The 15,685-nt window shown below is 38.2% G+C and overlaps 2 protein-coding genes across 2 annotated transcripts; both read left to right on the forward strand.

Annotated features, from left to right (window-relative positions):
• The first annotated feature begins 593 nt into the window (after positions 1-593).
• On the forward strand, positions 594-5,483 carry LOC129373729 (perforin-1-like). The gene is made up of 4 exons (XM_055051793.1): positions 594-1,126; positions 1,965-2,103; positions 2,193-2,404; positions 3,190-5,483. Exons 1-4 carry the CDS (start codon positions 594-596, stop codon positions 4,067-4,069), a joined length of 1,764 nt encoding a protein of 587 aa, XP_054907768.1. The 3' UTR covers positions 4,070-5,483.
• Positions 5,484-7,133: 1,650 nt separating this feature from the next.
• Positions 7,134-15,639, forward strand: LOC129373728 (perforin-1-like). Its single transcript, XM_055051791.1, has 5 exons — positions 7,134-7,231; positions 11,274-11,827; positions 13,301-13,439; positions 13,507-13,718; positions 14,070-15,639. The coding sequence occupies exons 2-5, from the start codon at positions 11,283-11,285 to the stop codon at positions 14,935-14,937; spliced, it is 1,764 nt and encodes a 587-aa protein (XP_054907766.1). The 5' UTR covers positions 7,134-7,231; positions 11,274-11,282; the 3' UTR covers positions 14,938-15,639.
• Positions 15,640-15,685: the final 46 nt, after the last annotated feature.

Here is a 15,685-nt window from a genome sequence, read left to right on the forward strand (position 1 = left end):
AAATATTAGTACATTTTAAGAAACAATAATGTAGATAATGCATATTTTATTGTGCGATTACCTGCAGAGTTAAAAGGCAATAAGCAGGAACAATTAAACATTTAAAGTTATTTTTAACACAAAACAAAGCCAATGTATTATTTAACCATCAGTAAATAATACATTACTGATGTACATGTTTTTCAACCAAACCTGAAAAAACATTTTCAGGTTTAGTTGTAAAATTAGAAAATAAAATTTAAAAAATAAAGTCAAAAAATGACAAGAATAAAGTTAAAATACTAAAATAAAATTGTAGTTTCACAAGAATAGTGGTAATTTTATTCTGGTAATATTTTGACTTTATTCTAATAATATCATGGTTTTATTCTCACGTAACTTTAGTCTTGTGATAACTTATGACTTCACAATACTAAAAAAAGTTTCTTAGTATGGCTGTAATACTCCACCATAGCAAATCTCTCTCATGACAGAGAGATTTTTAAAAGAAAGGCACCAAAAACCAACCAATTGATAACAATCCAGCTTTCTATTGCTTTTGATGGCTTTGTAAGCTAAATTGTCAAATAAAAATGTCTTTTTTTAACAGAAACATGTTGCTGTTGCATGTGTGCATCAGTGCCGGCGTTCTGCTGAGCCTCCCTCAGCGTACCGCAGGTATTTGCACCGACGGGACACCCAAAGAGTGTCAGGAAGCAGACTTCGCCCCGGGATCCAATCTGGCAGGCGAAGGCTTTGATATAACCACCATGGAGCGCAAAGGAGCCTTCGTGCTCAACATGGACGCATGGCGACGCAAGAACAGAAAATGCACCCTGTGCGTCAACCCCTTCATGGAGAACAAGAAGCAGAAGCTGCCTCTGTCCGTGCTGGACTGGAGGGCCAAGCAGTCCTGCAACTCCAAGGTGTCGTCCAAGCTGCACAAATCCAGCGAGTCTCTGGTCAGCTCCATTTCTTCTTCCGTTGAGAACAACTGGAAAGTAGGCTTAGATTTTCAAACTATAAAAACGGGTGCGTCGTTGATGTTGGCTGGAACCAACTCGAAAGTAGCCGATTACTCCATGGAGAAAACAAAGAATGACAAGTTCAGCTTCTCAAGCCTCGGCATGTCCTGCGAGTACTATAGGTAAGAAAACAAGAACAAAAACTTCATAATCAATTACTGAATTAATCGTCAATTGATTTAGTATTTGATTAATCGTTAAAGGTGCAGTATGTAACATTTGTTAAAACTGTCACCATGTTGTCATCCTATAATACGAGACAGATAATCTATCAAAAGATCAATATACTCCGCCATCTGAATAAACACAAAACTCCTGACCAAAAACAACCAATCAGAGCCAGAGGACTTGGATATACAGCATAGTGTGAGGATTACCTGCCTCAGCCTACACTCTTATTACAATGTGACAATTTCAACACATATGTCAAAAAAAATGTATGAAAGTCACATTCACCTGGAGTAATGGTCGTCCACTAATTTAGTAATCAATTAATTGCTAACTGAAGTACATAGACTTAAAAAAAGACCATTTGCTGAAGCAGTAATTTAGGCAAAACTGTACAAAAAATACTTAAACTTTGCATTTGAGATAGAAAAAACACTGCCTTTGCCTATAAATATGTTCTACCCAAAACTGCTCAAGTTGCATTTTTAGCCTCACCTGGTTCAAATGATGTAAAAAACTAAAAGAAAAACCTTCTTTTTAGAGCTACATTTTGCTATTCAATTACTAATTGTTCAATCCAAAAATAGCCAAGAGATGAACTTTTAGCATTGTCTGAAAAAGATTTAAATGACAAAATAACAGGTGTATTTTTAAAATTTGATTAATCAAATACTTGTCAGAATAATTGATAAACTACTCAATAACTAAAATAATCATTTGTTGCGGCCCAAATATTTTGTTTGCAAACATTTGTTTCACTGTTTATTTTTGTTCCTGCCTCGTTGAAACCAGCTACCGAGTGTCGGACTCGCCCAGGCTGCACAGGGAATTCAGCAAAGCGGTGCAACAACTTCCTCCGGTGTACAGCTCCGAAAGCAAGACGCAGTTTTACAAACTCATTGACACCTTCGGCACCCATTACATCAGCAAGGTGACACAAACCAATGCATCAGACTTTAACACCACCGCGCTGTTTTTAGGCCAAATTGTTAAATATGTCTGTAAAATGTGTCTTTACAGGTGAAGTTGGGCGGAGATGTTCAGTCTGTCACCAGCATTCGCCAATGTCAGGCCAGCCTGCAGAGCCTGAATGCAGAGGAGGTGCAGATGTGCCTGGAGGTGGAGGCGTCTGCAAGCTTCAGGGTCACGGTAAAAACCGAATCAAAACACTGCAAGAAGGACATAGAGAAGTCAGAGAGCAAGATGGCGTTCTCAAACCTCTTCAGCGACAGGTACAGAGAATTCATTCACTTTTCTAAACTTTTCTAAACTAATGAAGAGGCGTGTTCTTACATTTCTGCCGATTGGAGTCTGATGCGTTTCTTTTCCAATGCAAAACAAAACGTTACACTTCCTTGATCAAATATATCAGTACACTTCAAATAAGACAAAACTAACTTACAAGTAACTTTTCAGTAAAATATAGCTATTTTAGATAAATTATTTTTTAATATTGATTTTAAAAAAAACACTAATTCAACTAGAAGATTATTTTATTTATGGCATTAAAAAAACTATAAGTGAAAAAATCTGGTATTTTCTAATATTTTCTGCCAATATTCAGTAATTCTTGACTTTAAACATCTTGCTGAAAAATTACTTGTAAGTTAGGTTTGTCTTATTTGAAATGTACTAAGATGTTTGCACTAGAAACGTGACTGAAATTTTTGGTACAATTTGTGTTTTTGCTTTGTTTTGATACCAATATTATTGAGATATTGTAATTGCTGAGAAAAACTAAATTACTTTTGGCTCTGTTATTTTAAACACAATTCCAAGTTCCTGTACATATTTTAGTCCTGTGGCAAAAACCACATTTCATGACAATCTAGAGATCAATTTGACCTATTTTTACGTCTATTTTAGCTTTTAGCTAACTTTTTATCAAAGGATAAGCATTATGCAAGTTATTTAGAGCGTTTATTTAAGTGCAATGTTACTTACACAAAGGTTATGTTGTGCAATGTTTCATTGCTACAAAACAGATTATATTGTATAATCTTGTATTTCTCAACAGGTTTACAGAAATCAAAGGGGGCCATACAACAGAGCCAGACCTCCTCTTCTCCTCTGATAAAGACCCATCAGCCTACAAGGAATGGCTCAAGTCGATTCCACAAAGCCCTGATATAATCTCGTATTCTTTGGGCGCTCTCCATCAACTCCTGCCTCCTACATCACCAACATGGTCCAACCTGCGCTCAGCCATCTCCCATTACATCCTGGAGAAAGGTCTGGCAGTCAACTGCACCGAGCGTTGTAGAAAAGATTCGAGGGATCAGTGCGTCTGCCAGTGTCAAAACGATCCAGCGGTGAACCAGGACTGCTGCCCGACGAAGAAAGGCATGGCCCGGGTGATTGTCACCGCACAGAGGGCTACGGGTCTGTGGGGAGACTCCTTCACATCCACAGACGGCTTTGTGAAAGTCATTTACGGTAATAAAGAACACCGTTCACAAGTCATCACCAATAACAACAACCCAAACTGGAATATGGTGGTAAATCTGGGTCCGCAAGATCTGTCTGTAGCAAACAAAGTGAGATTTGAAGTCTGGGACGAGGATCACGGTTGGGACGACGACCTCTTGGGATCCTGCGAGCAGCTTCTGCAAAAAGGCATCAAGGAGGACATCTGCCCGATGAACCACGGCAGGCTGTACTTCAAACTGGAAGTGACATGTGCTCCGAGTCTGACCGGCGATTCATGCAGAGAGTATCAACCAACACCGATGAATCAGAGCCTGAAGAAGCTTTACGTGTCACGTCACGCCCATCCTATTCCCAAAGCCATGCTGCTGGAGATGGGGGTGTTTCTGAACGAATCTGTGTCCACAAAGTTAACTTTTAGGAAAAACCAGAGTCTTACTGCTAAAAGCCAAACATATTATCTTAAATAAGGCAAAAACACAAACTTATACCAACTACTTGTGGGCAAGTTTCTAGTGCAAATATCTTCATACACTGGAAATAAGAAAACAATAACTTACAAGTAACTTTTCTCCAACATATTGGAGCTTGTTTTAAGTCAAGTTTTCCTGAAATGTGACCCATTATTAGAACAGGTGGAGCTATACTCGGGTTGTTAGGTAACAGGTGGAGCTCCACTCGGGTTGTTAGGTAACAGGTGGAGCTCCACTCGGGTTGTTAGGTAACAGGTGGAGCTCCACTCGGGTTGTTAGGTAACAGGTGGAGCTCCACTCGGGTTGCTAGGTAACAGGTGGAGCTCCACTCGGGTTGTTAGGTAACAGGCCTGGGTTTCTGATTTGTGACGTTAATTTCCAGAGATGTTTGAAAGGCTTTTTTTCCAAACACAAAAAAAAAAACATTTACTCATTGTGAAAAACTGGACAGATTTTTCAAGTAGCATCAAAGAACCAAATGAAAGTACAAAAAAGTACATCATGCAAATTTTAGCATATGTCCCGTTTAATATCGATGGAAAAAGTACTGGATACATCAGCAGATTGTTTCACTTATAACAAGACATTTTTTCCATGTTACGTGAAATGGTCTGCCAGTGGAAATAGAACCATTTCATCAATGTTAAGGGATTATTGACTTAAACAAGCTCCTATATCTTAGTTGTAAGTTAGTTTTGTCTTATTTCAAGTTTGCTGAGATGGTTGTACTAGACAAAAATACTTGCTACAATTGTCTTTTTGCAATGAGATTTTAAAAAGTTGCTGGCTCGCTATTGCTGAGATTGTTTTATTATCTGCACCCTTTGCTTTATATGACAATGCTTTTAGAAAAAAAGCTAAGAACTATTGTTTCTTTCTAAAAAAATAATTTAAAAATAAATAATTATACGGCCCCTGATGTAGAGGCAATCAGACAGAAAGATAAACACACTTTGCTTGCTTGTAGGTGTAATGAAAACATATATCGTACAAATGTTTCACCATCTGTTAAACTCAGATTTTTGTAATTTTGGTCCATTCATGAATTATTTTTGTGATTTTGTCATGTTTTGTTTCAGATATATTTTGTTCACTCATTTGTTCATTATTTAAAGTAGTCATCATGCACGGCCTAACATCTCCTTTTGAAAACAGGTGAGGCCATTACTTATTTCCATACACCATATGATTAAAGAACTATAAACATTTTTGCATAATTGACTATATTCCAAGCCAAAGTCATGAATGAACATCTGTTTTCTCTTACAGAAATGACAACTGTGATTATTACAAATAATTAGAATAACTTTGTGTTTCTAATGTCTTCATTTTCACTGTTATTGAAGGCCAGGTTATGTTGAACTAATTTATTTTTATTATTTGAATATTCTACGCTGCTGAATTATTCTGTACTCACCCTTGCAAAGCATTACTAATTAAAAAAAGTTTATAGCATTTTAATCAAAAATTCACTTTTGCATGTTTTTTTACTTCCATTTGAAGAACATCTAAAAAAAACACTCGGACTGTTTTTAGCAACAATTTAATGTTTTTTGATCCTGCCCGTTACCTAGCAACTCCAGCTGATCCTGCCCGTTGCCTAGCAACTCCAGCTGATCCTGCCCGTTGCCTAGCAACTCCAGCTGATCCTGCCCGTTGTCTAGCAACTCCAGCTGAGCCTGGCCCCGTTACCTAGCAACCCAAGTGAAGCTCCAGCATGGTTAGTCAACTAGTTTTCCCGCTTTATGGAAAATCAGCTGTTCTGTTGTTGACGTAGCGATTCAGAAAAGATGCTTGCATCAGTAGCGCCTGCAGCTGTGCACACTCTGCGTACCTTGAAATAGTTTTTGGATTTTTTATTATCTGAGACTCTTTACTGTGAGCAAATTTTGAGGAGAAAAAAAAACTTTTGCGACAAAACGTAGTGAACATTTGTACGAGTCTGTAGAGGTGGGCACGCCAAAGACTAAATGATATTGGTCAGTTAACTTTTCTTCATTTGGCGGCCTGGTGCTTTTTCTGTAAGCTAAAAATTAATGAGCCGAGTTTGAAAACTTCTTTAGTTCTAAGCGGTTGTTTGGATCCCGCTTGAGATTTGACAGGATTGTCGTTTATGAGCCTTTTTTGTGGTTTCTCAAACTGAAGAGCAGACGAGTCACCCGGTTGGCCAACAGTGACATCTGCTGCACACTCTCTGAGCGTTGTGCTTAGACTGTGGGTTAAACAGTTAAATCTAGTCAAAACGTTTGCAAAAAGAGTTTAAATTAAGCAAACACTGTTGCTTCACCTTCTCCTCCTCTGGATGTCTCAGACACACCACAGGGGTAGGCTTTGCTTTCATGTCTGTGTTGGAGATGTGGTTGTGCTGTTGTGGGTCAGGGTGCAGTGGTAGTATTGAGCGTACCAGCCATAATATTCTGCATGCGCCCTTGGTTTGTAAAATGTTCAAAGACGATTATAATTCTCCTTCTGTTTGCAGCCATTGAGTTGTGTGTGTGTGTGCGTGTGTGTGTGTGTGGGGGGGGGGGGGGGAGTAGCAGCATTTTATATGGATTTAAAGTGACAGAGGCCCTAAAACAACTCCTTCTGAACTGAGCAGACCAAGAATGATTTTTGCAACAAAAATTTTTTTATGAATGTGTTTTGTGTAGACCATAGACCTATTCTAATCTGTTCAGGAAGAATAAAGGTCACCTTCAGTTCTTCAGTGGTGTGACAACTGTCATTGTGTATGATTTACATTCAACTGGTGCTTTTCTGTTTTATTTATACATCTCTTTTTCCTTTTTGCTGGTTTAATAGAGCCTAACTTCTTCTCCAACAGTCTGACTTAGTTTTTCTCCTCTTCTCATAAAATATGACTACATCCCTCCACTCTTTCGGGGAAATGACATTTTTTGGTCTTTGGTTTCTCTCTGACTGATAAACTGGCCTGAGTTTCCTCTCATACGTTAGAAGTATGAGTTTACATTGCTGCTCTGAGGAAAAGCATACGAAACCTTTCGACCACACTTTTTTATGCTCTTCCTGCACTCGTTTAAGACCACTGTCACCTCAACCCCCTCACCACCTCCTGCCCCGTTTCTCTGAACGTTAAACGCCTCATATCGACATATGTTCACTTAGTTTCACTCCTGCACAAAGAACAGCAACAGATCGGTGAGTCGTCCCTGATTTTCTATGAAATCAATGCGTTTTAACTTAAACAAGTGCATGCATGCTTAGTTAGATCATCCGAATGGGTAAAAAAAATACTTGTGGCAAAGTTTCGATTATATTTAGCACTGTTTTCACTTAACTTCTATGAGCCGTTTGTGTCTTTATCAAATACAGCTGAGAAGAAATAAACGTCACCAGCCTTCTGCACTGCAAAAACAAAATCTCACCGAGTATTTTTGGTTTAGTTTCGAAGTTTTGTACACTTGAAATAAGACAAGTTTTTATCAAGGTATTGGAGCTTGTTTTAGTTAATAATTTTCTAATATTAATTACTATTGATATTAGGGGGCGTCTGTGGCTGCATGGTAGAGTAGTCATCTTGCGATCGGAAGGTTGTAGGTTCAATTCCAGCTTCCTCCTGCCACATGTCGATGTGCCTCTGGGCAAGGCACTTAACCTCCAATTGCCTACCAATCTGCGTCTGGGTGTATAAATGTGTGTGCATTTGTGAGTGCAAAGGGGTGAATGTGAGTCTAGTGTAAAGTGCTTTGAGTGGTCAAAATGACTGGAAAAGCGCTATATAAGCTCAGTCCATTTACCATACTGAGCAAAAGTGCAGAAATTATCATGTTGATGAAGGGAAGGGGGGGGAAAGTCAATAATTTGAGTAAATGTAAATAATGTGACACAAAAACTAAAATTAAAGGTTGGTAGAGACAATTTCTTTTAAAGAGAATATCCAGATGTTGCTAAAATATTCCAAAATGTTGAGAAGGAAAATGTTTGGGACAAAACAAAAAGAGGACCACAGTTAGACATGGTGGTGGCAGAATCATGCTCAGGGGTTACTTTTCCTCAGATGGAACTGCTTTTTTTTTCTAATTTGTTTTGACCTGAAATTTTATGGTGTCATCTGGAAATCCAAAAAAGAAGAAAGATGTTAGTTTTCAGAAACTCATTGGATTCCAATTCCAGATTTGAAGTTATCCATTTATCTGGATAACTTTGTAATGGTGGAGTCGGGAAATGACACAAAATCAAGACTGAATGTTGAAATTAGGTGGACATTTCTGTAACACTCAAGCTGAATTATTTATTTGCTGTTGAGCTACACAGGATAAAAATATTAACTAAATGGCATTTTAATAGGGGTTTACATACTTTGAGAGCCACAATGTGCTTTGAAAATACTTACAGTGGATCATGAAAATATTTGAATTCATAAGGAGATAAAAAGCTATTGTGTTAAGTTATTATGATAATAATATTATTGTTTTGACACCATTTCCAAGTAATAATGACATCATAATGCAAGAATATACTGAAAGATCAATAAACTTTAAATTCTAGTCAACATTTAACACTGGAACTAAAATATATTTTAAATATTCAAAATAAATACACAAAAGTCTGTGGAAACAGAATTGTCCTTCAACAACACGGCTAATTGAGACCAAAGCACCAAACCGAAGACTTTAGTCATCCTGTTTTTGGTAGGTAGAAAGAAAAGAGAAAAAGAATAAGTAATGCAAACAGAAACTATTGAGCAGTCTTAATGTATCAATATGATTAATTGATTTCTTGCAACAGGCCTACATTTCTTTTGCAGCGGCCAATGCTCTTAGTGGTTGCAGATATGAGAAACTTGCTAATGATATGCAACTTTGCATTTCTCAAGTGATTATATGCAGCTTTTTATTTACCAACTCAAGTTTTCTCAAACCACAATGCTTCAGATCCAATAAACCAAAATGCTTGATGGAATCTCCTTTATTGTAAATTGTGGCGCACATCTCAACACAATGTTGAATAAAACTAGAGTAAAGCAAATCATTGATTCTTTTTGACCATTTTCATCTTGGTAGTGCAAATTGGGAAAAAAAAGGCATATGAGATTAAGGTTAAAGTCATAGATGAAAGTCGTAGATGAAAGAGGTGAAAGAGATGAAAGAGATAACAGATATAACGATACCCACAAGGTTTTGACAAGAGATTTAATCTTCTTTGTTCAGAGCTGCATGAAATATGTTTGAAATAAAGATTTCATGCAACATCTGGACACATTGCAGGTCAATCAGGTCAGGAGAACAAGGTTTTTTTCGATACAGTTTAGTTTTATTTTGTTATGACTTTTTTCTTGGCAAAAAAAACAGTTAGTTTAGGTTGGACAGTCAGTATTTCATGAGTTTAAGACTACAACTGGCATCCATGACTCATTAAGAATGAGCTAAAGATGAATCATAACTGTACTAACTTTTTAATAGTTTTGAATCAGTAGTTTTAACTGCAGTTTTATATCTCTATTGTGTTTATTGTTGATCTTAACTTTTTATTTAACCCCTAATCGTGTTAAAGATCCTATTTGGACAGTAATGACCCTTTACAACTACGTCACGATGGACGTCGGAAATGAGGACCGGGATTATCACAGAGATAATCCCGGGACTTTCACAAGCTACTTTCTGAGAAAGTAGCTTCGCTGTGAAGCTAATTTCTCTCTGAAGCTAATTTCTCTCTGAAGCTAATTTCTCTCTGAAGCTAATTTCTCTCTGAAGCTAATTTCTCTGTGAAGCTAATTTCTCTGTGAAGCTAATTTCTCTGTGAAGCTAACTCACCTGATTGGGGCTCATAGACGGCGGTAAAAGTTTGAAACGGCTAGCTTAAAAACCGACCCAAACCTTCTCCCTCCAGACGTGCTGATCAAATGACCGACTTTGCCTGAATTAACACCACATGATTTTTTCACTTTGTCATAAACAGCGTTTCCACTTCAACCGGAGAAGCCTCAAAACCGTACATTAGACGAGATGCTAACCTGTTTCTTCCTTATAGGCTAGGCTAGGCTAGGAGCATTGTTTCCATAGTTACGCTGGGTTAGACACGTACCTTCTCCATAACTCTATATTTGATATCTTTCTAATCATACCTACTTTTCAAGTTTAAGATCGCTGCGTCTTCTTACCTTGTAGAAAGTTTTCACTGCAAATCCGCCATGACACTGAGATGCTAGTCATGATTCTTTTTTCTTATTATTATTTTATGGCGGCAGGCAAGCAATTTATTGATGTGCATTACCGCCATCTACTGGAATGGAGTGTGGATCGGGATGCTAGTTTGGTTTTCATCCTTGTCTGTCTGTGCAGCCGACCGCGCGTCCCCTTATGACCATTTTTACAGAGAAATCAACTCGATAAAAGCGGTAACTGGTCACCACAGGCTTCACGACATGATTGGTTGATTTTCACGGTGGTCATGGCGGAGTGGGCGGGGTTTCACAGAGTGACGTCACATGCTAAGTAGAATATTTTTTTGTATGAAATAAACAATAAAATGTAAGTTTTTTTGTTTTTAGAGTGTGTTTTCTAGTATTTACTAGTCAATTTTAGTGAAATGTTTAGTTTCAATTTAGTTTCTAATAGTTACAGTAGTAGTGTTAGATTTTTCATGCTTTGGTTTTTAGGTATTGCGAATCTGTGTACATCCATGGGGTAATGAATACTCAAAAAATATACTATTTTCAAACAATGAATTCAAATTATTGACTGTGGTGTTTTATCCCAACTTTAGAGGACGTCATTTTGTAGACTTTCAATCAATCAAGTTTATTTGTACAGAACATTTCAGCAACAACCAATTATGAAAACACAAAAATACAGAGTCAACAATTCAGAAAACCGGTAAATATGTTACATTTTGTTAAGTGCTGTCAAAATGTTAGTCAATGTTTCATTTACTATGATTCAAAAACAACTTTAAATAGCTTGGATTTTAGTCTAGATTTAAAGAACTCAGCGTTTCAACAGTTTTCTGCAAGTTTGTTCCAGGTCATGGAGTTATGGAGTGCCGTTACTGCCGACAGTTGATGTAAACTGTTTACACATCAATACCAAAGGCTAATAAACGGATTCATAAACGTGTCAGTTTTCTAAACACATAATATAGTTCCAGTTAGTTACAGTTTTCCCCCATTAGTCTTCATTTAATTTAATTACAGTTTTTATTTTGTTATAGATCTAGCTAAGAAACAGTTTTTCTTTTTCAGTTTACTTCCATGGACAGCAGCATGTTGCTGTTGAGTTTTTCCGTCTTTGCCAGCTTCCTGCTCTGCCTCCCTCAGTATTCGACTGCAACCTGCACCGATGGGAAGCCCAGAGAGTGTCAGGAGGCCGAATTCGCTCCTGGATCCAACTTAGCTGGGGAAGGCTTCGACATCACCAAGATGGAGCGTAAATCTGCGTTTGTGCTCGACATGAATCAGTGGAAACGCAAAGATAAGACCTGCACTCTGTGCGCTAACCCGTTTCTGGAGGGCAAAAAGATGAAGCTGCCCCTGTCGGTGCTGGACTGGAGGGCCAAGCAGACCTGCAGCGCTAAAGTTTCCTCCAGGCTCCACAAGTCCAGCGAGTCTCTGGTCAGCTCCAGCACCTCCTCCGTTGAGAACAACTGGAAGGCCGAATTAGAAGTCGAAATGAAAGGTAAATCTGGCAGCCTGATGCTGGCTGGGACCAAATCAAAGGTGGCTGAATACTCCATGGAGAAAACAAAGAATGACAAGTTCAGCTTTGCAAGTACCAGCATGTCCTGTGAGTACTACAGGTAAGAAAAACCTTCTGCAAAACAATTAATGTCTTCAGGTCAAACCCAAGTTTCAGAAGCACTTAAAATGCTTCTGAAAAGGGACCTGTTATGCAAAAATTTACTTTTTTTATTCTTCAATTTGTCTCCCAACTGCTTCTTAAAACACTCCAAGTGTTGCAAAAAAAAAAAAAAACATCTGTTATTTGGTAATACGTTAATGTTTTATAGTTGTCTGAAAAATAAGCCATTTCAAAAATCTCTTCTTGTTAATTTTTCTGTTTTTGCTCTGTTCATTTTAAATCAGATTTTTTCAAAAGTAGAGAAGAAATCATTGAAACTGAAGCACGAACTGTTCCTTTGTCTTCTTTTGCACGCTGCTTAGGCCAAGTAGACCAGCGAGGTTTTATGTTTTTATGTCTACTTTCTGCTATTACTTGTAGAAATTTTGTCGCCTGAGGTTTGGCACCTTCTTTAAAAAAAACTGTGGCCATGACAACAACATGCAGCGAAGCGGAAGTGGGGGACACAAACATCCCCACCTTTTACTCAAAAACATCATTGGGCACGCACGTTTATTCAGCTTGTAGAAACACAAAAAACAAACGCTGTTTGAAGAGATTTGTCATTTTTGCTGCTGCAAATATATTAAAATTGTTTTCTTGGCCAAAAAAATGAGGAAACTGCAAAACTTTTCATTCAGGCAATTTCATTCATCAATGTTGCGTGTTTGATTTACTGTTGATCAGGAAAATTAAAGAAAATAATCCACGCTAAAATTATTTAGTGTTTTTAAATGGAGAAATGAATTTATGGTACTTTCAACTTACCAGACGTCATGCATGTTATCTCAGCTGTACTTTAAAGCATTTGTTATATCTGAAATATGGATTCATCTACATCTGTAGAAACAAAAAAAGGAGGTGGGGACTGACATTCTGAGATTGATTTCAGAAATTTTCTTGAAAAAGATGGAAAAAGTCAACATTTGTTGACTTTTTAGAAAATCTTTGATATTAATCTAAAAGTTTCTGTTTTTTGGTGGAAGTTTATTCCTTTTATTATGAAAATTTTCCATTTGTATTCATCAAACCACAAAAGCCTTTATTTTTACACGTTTGCTTTATGCACATTCAGGGACGTAAACAGATTTAGACGGATTTTTTCTATCTAGATGCATTTTGTGCTAATAGTTCCTAACTTGTTTGCAACATTAAACTGAGTTTAGAATCTCCTCAGCCAGAGGTGATGTGCAGCCTGGGCATTTACACCTCGTTAGATCGTTTATTTGGCCTTTTTTAGTAATGTGGATAAAGAAATGTATACATATTCAAATTAATTTTGTAAGTCTTTGGTTAAATCCCTTCAACTGATGGAAAAACAAAACTTTAGGTGAAGAGTTTATACCTCCACCAGTTCATCTGATAGAATCCACCAAGACTAAATGAAGTCAAATTGGATTTGCTTCACTGTTTTTCTGCTTTGCTCCTGCAGCTACAGAGTGTCCAGCTCTCCCAAGTTGAACAGAGATTTCAACAAAGCAGTGAAAAAGCTTCCTAAAGTCTACAGCCCAGAATACAAGTCCAGATTTTACACGCTGATTGATGTTTTTGGCACCCATTACATCACCAAGGTGAGTAACAACAGACTACTGAGGAGATCGGGGCACAAAGGGTTAAATGGGCTGAATGCTGTTTCAGGTGAAACTGGGAGGACAGATCCAGTCTGTGACCAGCATCGCGAATTGCGAAGCGAGTCTCCAGGGTCTGAAAACAGAGGAAATCCAAATGTGTCTGGAGGCCGAAGCGTCAGCAAGCGTCAAAGTTAGTGTGAAAGCAGAGACAAAGCACTGCCAGGCGTCTGCAGACAAGCTGGACAGCAAGAAATCCTTCTCCGACACCTTCAGCGACAGGTACAGCACACTGATTACACTTCTACCTGGGCTCGGCGATCAATCCACAAAACTGATTCGTCAGATTTTTGGTGTTGAAGGTTTATTTTTTGGAAAATAAGAATTTTTTTCCACCAATGCACTCAGGTTTCCATAGTTTAGATTGATGCCCAAAGCCGCCAACTTGTTTTAATAAAAGTTTCCTTTTATTTTGATTATAACAATTATGAGAAACAAAGTCAGAAATCTGAGATTAAAGTCAAAATTCTGAGAAAAAACTCAATTTTTGAGAAATTCTGACTTTCCAGAAATTAGTCAGAATTCTTTGCTATTATTATTAGTTGGTCCCAATCCTCTGATTTCTGTCTCCAGGTTCACAGAAATAAAAGGTGGGCTCACCACAGACTCGGACCTTCTTTTTTCTTCCAACAAAAACCCAGAAGCCTACAAGGAATGGCTCACTTCGGTCCCACAGTATCCAGACCTCATTTCGTATTCCCTCTCGTCGCTCCACGAGTTGCTCCCCGAAAACACTCCGGTCAGGAAAAACCTGCGCAAAGCCATCAGCCATTACATCTTGGAGAAAGGCCTGTGGAAGAATTGCAGCGAGCGCTGTCAGGCCGGAATACGGACCGACTCCAGGGACTCCTGCGTCTGCCAGTGCCACAACGAACCGGCGGTGAACTCTGACTGCTGCCCGACCCGGAAGGGAATGGCCCGCATCTTCATCACGGTGATAAAGGCCGAGAGTCTGTGGGGGGACCACAGCGGCGGCACGGACGGCTACGTCAAGGTGTTTGTCAATAAAGAGGAGGTTTACCGTTCTTCCACCATCGTAAACAACAACAACCCAAAGTGGGGCGCCATCGTTGACCTAGAAACCAGGGACATCTCTTCCGGAAGCGTGGTGCGGTTTGAAATTTGGGATGAAGACAACAAATGGGACGACGACCTGCTGGGAACCTGTGAGCGCCGCCTGTCTGCCGGAGTTTTAGAAGACGTGTGCCCTCTCCAATATGGCCGATTCTATTTCAAATGGGAGGTGAAGTGTATTCCGAGTCTGACCGGAAGTTTGTGTACAGAGTATAACAAGTCGCGGATGACGGAAAGCCTGAGAAACCTGTACGTGTCCCGTCACGCCCACCCGATCCCGAAACCCGTCCTGGTGGAAATGGGCGTGTTTGTGGATGAAGGGAGTTCCCACTGGAACCAGAGCCTGGCTGGGAAAACCTGGCTGTGAGCGACTTTTATTTCTAATAATGTTAGTGTGTTAATGATCAAACTGCACAGCAATAACGGGCTGGGCGATAAATCGACTTGATCGATTAATCGAATCTTTGGTTTTCTAAGATTTAATTATTGGAAAATGTAGGGTTTTTTTCTCTCCCTCTATTCACTCTTTGGTACGACGGAGTGTTACGGCCAAATAATAAAAAAAATAAAATAAAAATAAAGTTATATAAATATAACTTTATTCTCCTCATTTCAACTTTTTACTTTACTCAAACTATTATAACTTTATTCTCATTATTTTTTACTTTATTCCTTTTTCTGTGCACCTTTAAGACAAACTGCTGGTAAAATTGTGTCTTTATTCTGCTAATATTATGACCGTTTTCATAATTGTACATATATTTCCCCTAATACTCTGTCGTAAAAGAGATGACTGAATTACAAGCCACTTTTTGAAAATATTTTCTATCATTTGCTGTTTCTTTTTCAGAAAAGTAACCAATTAAAAAATAAAATTGGAATCAGATCTGGTTTGGAAAATTTCAGAATTTATTTTTAAGCCATATCGCCCAGCCCTGTAGTGATGCAACATCCTACCTTTGTGTACTTTTAGGTTTTAGAAAATACACAAGACGCTCTGCTTTATATCTAGATTATAAAATATTACTCTGAAAGCTTATTGCTATATTTAACCAGAATAAAAGCATGTTCTCTAAATTGTGTGTGGTGTTTGAGCTTTGATCTATTTAAAGAGA

The sequence above is a fragment of the Poeciliopsis prolifica genome, unplaced genomic scaffold, assembly GCF_027474105.1.
Source record: "Poeciliopsis prolifica strain line A6 unplaced genomic scaffold, Auburn_PproV2 SCAFFOLD034, whole genome shotgun sequence".
NCBI lineage: Eukaryota > Metazoa > Chordata > Actinopteri > Cyprinodontiformes > Poeciliidae > Poeciliopsis > Poeciliopsis prolifica.

Bases quoted from the DNA above. Each gene is read 5' to 3' on its own strand.
- LOC129373728 (XM_055051791.1), top strand. From the start codon at position 11,283: ATGGACAGCAGCATGTTGCTGTTGAGTTTTTCCGTCTTTGCCAGCTTC. The intron at 11,828-13,300 runs GTAAGAAAAACC...TTGCTCCTGCAG, and splicing joins ATGTCCTGTGAGTACTACAG to CTACAGAGTGTCCAGCTCTC. The intron at 13,440-13,506 runs GTGAGTAACAAC...ATGCTGTTTCAG, and splicing joins GCACCCATTACATCACCAAG to GTGAAACTGGGAGGACAGAT.
- LOC129373729 (XM_055051793.1), top strand. From the start codon at position 594: ATGTTGCTGTTGCATGTGTGCATCAGTGCCGGCGTTCTGCTGAGCCTC. The intron at 1,127-1,964 runs GTAAGAAAACAA...CGTTGAAACCAG, and splicing joins ATGTCCTGCGAGTACTATAG to CTACCGAGTGTCGGACTCGC. The intron at 2,405-3,189 runs GTACAGAGAATT...ATTTCTCAACAG, and splicing joins TCAAACCTCTTCAGCGACAG to GTTTACAGAAATCAAAGGGG.